The sequence below is a fragment of the Acanthaster planci genome, linkage group LG01, assembly GCF_054643075.1.
Source record: "Acanthaster planci isolate LZ-2023a linkage group LG01, COTS_SCS, whole genome shotgun sequence".
In the NCBI taxonomy this organism is placed as follows: domain Eukaryota; kingdom Metazoa; phylum Echinodermata; class Asteroidea; order Valvatida; family Acanthasteridae; genus Acanthaster; species Acanthaster planci.
Window position 1 is genome coordinate 18,162,616 of NC_141777.1, and position 7,764 is coordinate 18,170,379.

At 39.1% G+C, this 7,764-nt stretch overlaps 1 protein-coding gene across 1 annotated transcript; it reads left to right on the plus strand.

The window, feature by feature from the left end:
* Positions 1-341: 341 nt before the first annotated feature.
* Positions 342-6,203, plus strand: LOC147800507 (uncharacterized). The gene is made up of 5 exons (XM_087146597.1): positions 342-798; positions 2,223-2,554; positions 3,243-3,326; positions 4,184-4,306; positions 4,535-6,203. Exons 2-5 carry the CDS (start codon positions 2,518-2,520, stop codon positions 4,723-4,725), a joined length of 435 nt encoding a protein of 144 aa, XP_087002723.1. The 5' UTR covers positions 342-798; positions 2,223-2,517; the 3' UTR covers positions 4,726-6,203.
* Positions 6,204-7,764: the final 1,561 nt, after the last annotated feature.

Below are 7,764 nucleotides of genomic sequence, written 5' to 3' on the forward strand. Positions count from 1 at the left end.
ACCTTTCTCTGTGAATCGGGGTAAAATGGGAGGCATATATGCGTCGATACGTGTGAAGCTCAATTCTCGAATACAACCATACACGTTTCAATGGGGGTTGGGCTGGTACCCTAGCAAGACAGTTGAAATGTCGCATTTGCCACTGGAACCAGTGAATAGATCTATAAATGGCGATTGGAGAGGTTATTGACAGCGTAGCCTACTTTTCAGCCGTGTATAATGTTTTAGCATTATCCGATGCGAACGTTGTGGGCGGAGCTTGAACATGCAAATGTATTCCGAAGTAGTACATGTAAAGTAGGTATATCAACATGTACTGTACATGTGTGTGCAGTACAGTGTACAATGTACACATGTACATGTACATGTTCAGTACATGTACATGTGCGCTGCATATGATATGCGCATGCCGCTTGCGCCCGGCCTCCTAGATCCTGCAGCTTATTTCAGTCACGCATGCACGTGTTCTTTCCAAGTAATCGTCAGTTGCCCTCCTGAGTGATCCGCGGCTGGCCAAAATGTCTCAGAGAAGTAATATTTCCCCTAAAAATAAAAACGAAACGGAACGAGCTAAATATTCAGAAGAGTGGCACGGTTTCAACCTCCGAACTCAACGTTTTGGTGAAAGCAGAACCACAAATTTCACAGCCTTGCCCCAACTGAAAAGACAGCGAAAGCAGCGCAGCGATGTGACACATCCACATTGTCATATGCCCGACATCAGACCCACTACCAGTTCTACAGGCGTTACCAGAGCAGCTGAAGACTTTGGGGGACACCCGGCAGCTGCTGGTACCGGTAAGACCTAAAATTTGTTTTAATTAAAATCAAGTTAGACTAATCAACAATGCACAAGCTTTATACATTATCAGTCGCACTCGCAGTCTCATCAACCGTACACAGGCTTCATACGTATTGATGCTCCTCAACCATACACAGGCTTCATACGTATTGATGCTCCTCAACCATTCACAGGCTTCATACGTATTGATGCCCATCAACCATACTCAGGCTTCATACGTATTGATGCCCATCAACCATACACAGGCTTCATACGTATTGATGCCCATCAACCATACACAGGCTTCATACGTATTGATGCCCATCAACCATACACAGGCTTCATACGTATTGATGCCCATCAACCATACACAGGCTTCATACGTACATGTATTGATGCCCATCAACCATACACAGGCTTCATACGTATTGATGCCCATCAACCATACACAGGCTTCATACGTATTGATGTTCCTCAACCATACACAGGCTTCATACGTATTGATGCTCCTCAACCATACACAGGCTTCATACGTATCGATGCCCATCAACCATACACAGGCTTCATACGTATTGATGCCCATCAACCATACACAGGCTTCATACGTATTGATGCCCATCAACAATACACAGGCTTGGCACATAGATTTTTTTACGTAACGAAGGTGAAGTAAAATCAAGGTTCATTTTATTTTACTAATTGGCTTGTGTTTGCCCGTTTGGTTTAAATTTTCCTGCAGATGTGTTTAAGGATTTCCCCGAATGTTTACACATCATGGGCCTGAAGTGGATTTTGGTTGACTTTGATAATCAGGCCACAATCACTGCTGCTTCTCATGGCCAAGGCACATGTACAAGCATGAATGCTGTTTACAACTTTTCTTGTTAGCAATTGAACGTGGATAGTTGCAAACTGTGTCGATGAACACTTTTTTTTCAATTCTTAGATCACAGTTACACTGCTGCCTCAGCCGAGGACATGATATGTGAATACCCTGTTGAAATAGTTTATAGTTAGTTTCTCACACATGTTTGAGATCTATAATGGTGCATTGATTTCCTTTGTTACCATCCCTAGTATTGTTGAAATACTGTGGTTATCACTGTTCTGCAACATGGGTTAATGTTCGAAGGGCAGAGACTACAGGCATCAATACATGTACCTAACTTTTGCATGAAACATAACTCTAACCTGTTAAATAAAAGTAAACAGAAATTCTGGACTTGCTCTTTATTTCTGCCTGCAAAGTTTGATCAGTTGACTAAAATAAAAAAAGAGAATTGTTCTGCTTTCTTGTGGAAGCCTGCAAGTTTATTTACAGCTTAGCCTCCTTCAACAGCATAGTACTGTTATTATCATAAGGTCAAATAGGAAGTGACTACGTGTGAACCATGTATTGTCTCTCTCTCGTAATGCATAGTTATGCCTATTTTGTCTCCAGTGCCCTTTGCTTGCAGACTTTTATGAAGTCCAAGATGACCTTCCGGATGTGCTTATTCCTGTGTTGGAGGAACTTGGATGCCTTTCCAAAACTCCATTGTTTCAGCACCAGCAACCATACCAACGAGTATCGAAGCAAATAGTGTCACCACTGATGAAGCTAGCAATGAATTTTGTGGCGTTGCTTTTTGGCCTAACCTGCCACAGAAGAAACACAGAGGAGTCTACTCAGTGGACATAGACCGTAAAAGTTGTTCCATCGGGGATTGTCGAAAACAAACAAAAACATATGGCAGATGAGTCCAGGCATATTTGCAGCATTTTGTGAGCATGGTACGTGTTCTTACCTAATCTCCTGGTATCCTTACTTCATAAAAAATGATCCATTGCTGGTGATTGTATAGACTTTTAATTTTTAACTGATGCTTCATGTATTCTGCTAAAGGACTGAAGTGCTAGGCTGCCAGCAAGTTTCCTATTCAGTGCCTGCAGCTGTATCTAAACAAATGCAAGATGTGTCAAATGGGATCATAGTATGTAGACCTGATGTTGTCATTAATGACCTTGGAGACAGTGCCACCATTACTTTCTGTTCTTGAAACAATTTTTAGTAAACATTTTTTAATTGCTCTTGCATGTTTCCTTTATCATATTTAATATCAGAGAAAAACATTGCGTCAGTGAATTGGACATTTTTCTTAAGTGTACTGTTGGATAAATTTGGAAAACATTCAGGATTTTTCATCATTGGGATGACCCATAATGCCCTGATAACCCCACCCACAAGAAAAAAGTGTTCATGCACTTGTGAGTTATGGTGTGCTGTTACTGTTGTGGGTATTGAATTAGGTTGAAGTAGAGATGCATTGTTTTAAAGGTCACTTGACTTTTGATTAATCAGACTTTTCAATAAGTACAACAATTAGTGTTCAGTATCATGTGCTCTTCACCTAACTGGTGTGTTTTTCCTTTTTGTGTTTTGCTGTGTTTTTTTCATTATTTAAAAATGTTACCATTTCAGGCATTTGCTACAGTTTTGAGATCATGGAGCGGTTTGAATCTCCAAATGTTCCATTCACTCTGTTACTTACCCGTTTTGCAACTAGTGAGTCCACACTTTTTTAAAAGTTTAACCACAGTTAGGGAACATGGGTGACAAAAAATTTCGCTACAGTGTCGCTGTAATGAATTATCTTAGATAGGTGTTTGTGTATCTTTGCACTCTACTCAATGTGTGATATGTCATTTATTCAAACTTTTATTTATTTACAACAGTTGCAGGTATGCAAATGGGATTGACGCTTAGTGCTCTGCCAATAAATAGGAATTATCAAACTTGACAGAATGTATTTAAGCAACATCAACAAAGAATGGAATACATATTTGTCTACAGACTGTTTTAAATTTGAGGCTTTTTCTTTCGACTTACATCATATTATTGGTCAGGAATATGACCTGACATGGAATATAAAAATACTTTTTAGCTTAAAAGTAAAGATGCATTGGAATAACCCTCAAAATACCTTTTAGCAACACATTAATGCACTTTGTAGGTCCGTCCTGGTCTTAGAGAAATTGATTGCAGCTGCCCAAAGAGAAATTCCTTGCAGGTTTTTTTCCCATGACTACTGTAGGTGTTTAGACCATCTATGTCAAAGGATGGAAGTGGTGGGGGGGGGTTATTTCAATAAGAAAGTTGTGTTAGAGACTTATAGATTGTGCAGTGCTAATATGAATTTAATGGATTCTTCATCCAGTAAGTTTCAGAGTTTTCCAACAGCTGTTCTTATTGTAGAATATTCTTAAAATTTATAAGGACTTTTTTTTGGCTGGGTCTGAGCTTACGTGCGATACTTCCAGTTCTGTGCTGAATTTTGCTGAATGTCACTCTGTAATAGTTAATCAGAGGTGTTAACGCACAAACTTTTTGCACTCTTTTTATTTTGTTTCTATATTTTTCAGCTCCTGCAGTCGTTATGTATGACAACGCTTGCCACTTGCACTCATATTGTCTTAACCGAGAACCTCGCCATTTTCGAAACGCAAAGTTCCTCATCGACAGTTTGCACTGGCCTTATCATACAGGTAATTGTTGTGCTTGTCCGTAGTACAGAATACCTCGAGAAGTTTAATTTGTTAAAGTTTAGCTGTATTTGTTTTTGATTTTGTCAAATGTTCCTTGAAAATACCACTTCAACAGAACTATGAAGTGCTGTGATAATTGTGATGGTTTTATTTAGTTGTCTTGCCCGACATCAAATGTAACTTTTACTCATCTGACATTTGTCTTTCTTTCTCTTTGTGCATTTTCAGCATGTTCAAGTGGATATAGACTTGATGCTTACCCACAATATAAGATGCTGAACAGTCAAGTTGCAGAGCAAATGAATGCAAGTCTCCAGCGTATCAAGGTGCAGATTTCATACATGAAACAGGACAACTTTCTTTGGCATTGTCGAGTATTCATGTGGTGGAGAAACTCAAAAAAACTGAGTCCAAAGTAAAAGAAGTTTACCTTCTGTATCAAAGTCTAGTCCACCTGAAATTTGTCAATGTTGTTAATGATGGAGGGTTAAGAAAATCTGGCAAATTTAAATTGCATGCATTAGCAACAATTTCTACAGACACGATTTGTAAAGCTAAACCAGCAGACAAATGCAAACCTAATTTTTGGATTCCAAAAACTAGGTTCACTATGGAGATGTTGCCATATGAATATTGCCCAATTTTCCTTTCCATGGTTGTACTCTTCTCTCTCATCACTTTAAGAAGAACCCGAAAGTATGTGCCATGCTGCTGTAAATTGATTGCTTGAAATGGCTGTGGAATGAATTTCTTTTCAACTTGATGTTGATTCATCTTTTCACTACTCTTTGGCATATCCAAAATGCATGTACAGCGTATTTGAAATTCTCTTTAAGTTATGTAATATGGCAAGTGCACATTTGAGACAAGTGAGCATTGTTGCTGAGATGTTAATCTAAAATAACGCATTTAGATGACTTGCTTAAATTTGGAATCTCGCATTTTCTCCGTCAAACATTTCATACAAAGCAGTTCCATGACGTCCAGATTTGAAACGTTTTGATCCTGATATACATTAAATAATATACCCAAAGACTAAAAAAATGCGAAATGATATTAGCCACTTCTGTTTTACTATGAGGACTGGAAAAATTTATGGGGTTGTGGTGGGATAATTGCATTCCGAAATGATATTTGAGTTTGAAAGTCAAAACTAGATGAAAATTGTATGTTTACAACATCGTTCCTCGGCAATTCGTCTTAAAAGCCTCATCCGGTGATGTCACCGAGGAAGTCACTATGCCATTCCCTGATCCCTAAAATTTATCCGCCGTCCAAGGACGACCACATGACAGGTTCACAGTCATTAGCTTCATCGGGGAAAATGCTTTTTGAAATGTTTCTATTGTCGGGAGTTTAATGCAGTGCATCTTTTGATGAATTGGTCAAAGAAGGCGGACATCAAGTCTGCAAAACATTTTACTGCACTACTTAACGACCTCAAAATCAAAAATCCTATTCACATTTGGTATTAAGAAACTGAAAGACTATGAACCAATGTGGATATGTGTCAAAACCCTATTATTGTTATTGTTGTTGTTCAGTAAATATGTATACCATTGAGGTCATATTCATTTTCCACATGTACCTATTTTGCCACATACTCAAACAATACTAGCTATTTCCGTTCTCGTATGACTTTGTCAAGGAGAATAGTTTGAGAAGGAAATGGAGGAACAATGTTGTGTGGGCAGACCTTGAGCTATGGCTTCTGTCAGTACATGTACCACTTCACCACATGTAGGAATTTATCCAAATTGTTTGGGAACTTTCTTGTGCTTATAAATCAAACCACTGCCAGCTAGTTTGCAAACCCATTTTACGTTTGCTGCTTTCGTGTTTAAATGACAGGATATACATGCTGTTCTCAGAATAATAAACACATTGTGCTTCTTAATATCCATTGTGTTATTTGTTATTAAGAGTAGTCCCTTATCAACTTATGCCGGGCCAGAGATTAGGACGGTTCATATTTTGATAACTCAGTGTGTATCACAAGTTGTACATGTATATTTTAATTTGTAAAAATGTTTTTTTCGGTCTTAAGACCACAAGGTTAATCACAATCACGGTGCATTGAACAACATGAAGGTATGACCTAATAAGTGAGCTCTTTTTAGTGGGCAGTACGCTTGGGATTTCCCCATTGTCACTTAGTTCAGTTTAATGTTTCTTGGGAACTCTGCATGTGAGCAGAGCGTGGTTTGGGGCAGGCTCTCTGCTTGTATTTAGCCTGTAGTCATGACAAGCGTAAAGAGCGATTCAAAAATCAATGATTTCTTACATTGATTACGCAAACATAAAACAAAAATCCCCTTCCCGATTTCGATAAAAATCGACCAAATTAATTAATTGATTTAAAAAATGACAAAATGGTCACAGTAAACTGCAGCTTATGATTCTGAAAAATCAGAGCTCTATTCATAGATGCAGTGGTCGCAATCAAGCATGTGACTGCAGCCCGTAGAGTCGGCCTGGGTATTGACTTTGTGGTTTCAAAATGGTCAGGGGCACAGGCTCTCAAGCTGGTCCCAGAGAGGGCGGTATTGATGAGGGCGCTCTTTCCGGCAAGCGGAGTCTCTGTTGCCTGCACTGTTGCAATTCTAGGAAATTATCGTCCACACGTTGGCGCTTAAAAATTACTTCTACAAATGTTTCAAAAAGAGGGGTTCGTATTTATCAAGATACTATTGAGTTGTGTAAGTATTTAGCCCAGGATTATCTGTGTGGATTCAGGGGCAACCATCTGGAGGAAAAGCAGAAAAAAATGTGATTGAAAATTAGTCAAGAGAGCCTGGAAAAATGAGGATTGTCGTTTGAGAAATGGCTGCGGAGACACTTTGGGAACATTCACATTGGGGGGCCGAGGTCAATTTTGATAGATAATTTAAAAATTTACTCGTCAATCTAATAAAAATGGAAAACCAAATGCAACCTGAAGGATCAGACAAGGCTTTTTTTAGATGCCTCAGGGAGTTCGGTTGCCTTTTACATGGGGCTCTAAAATTTAATGGTTTTGCATTTTTGTAATGGAGCCTGAATTAGTTCAGTGCATCCCTTCATGCAACTTTGCTTCCCTGGTTCACAAACGAGCAGTAAACGAATGTGCTGCAATCTCATCGCTGCCAAACAAATTGATAATCCGGACCAAAGTGGCTCTTTCCAACCGATGATGGGGTGTTTCCGCTCCTATGCATTATAAACGGTTTAATTTAATTAACAGAATGCATGAGGAGCTGCTTAGCCCGTACCCCTTCGGACCATCGCGCACAGTTCTTTCAAAACTTGAATTTCGAACATCCGTAGCCCAAACCAATATCATACATCAAGATAAATACACGGTCCACGGGTTTCAGGTAATTTTGCGTCGACTCATTTTTAATCGCGTAATAGTGTAACGCAAAGAGTGTGGGTGAAATTTGTAAATGCAAGCATTTGGCAAAACGCACAACGAAGAA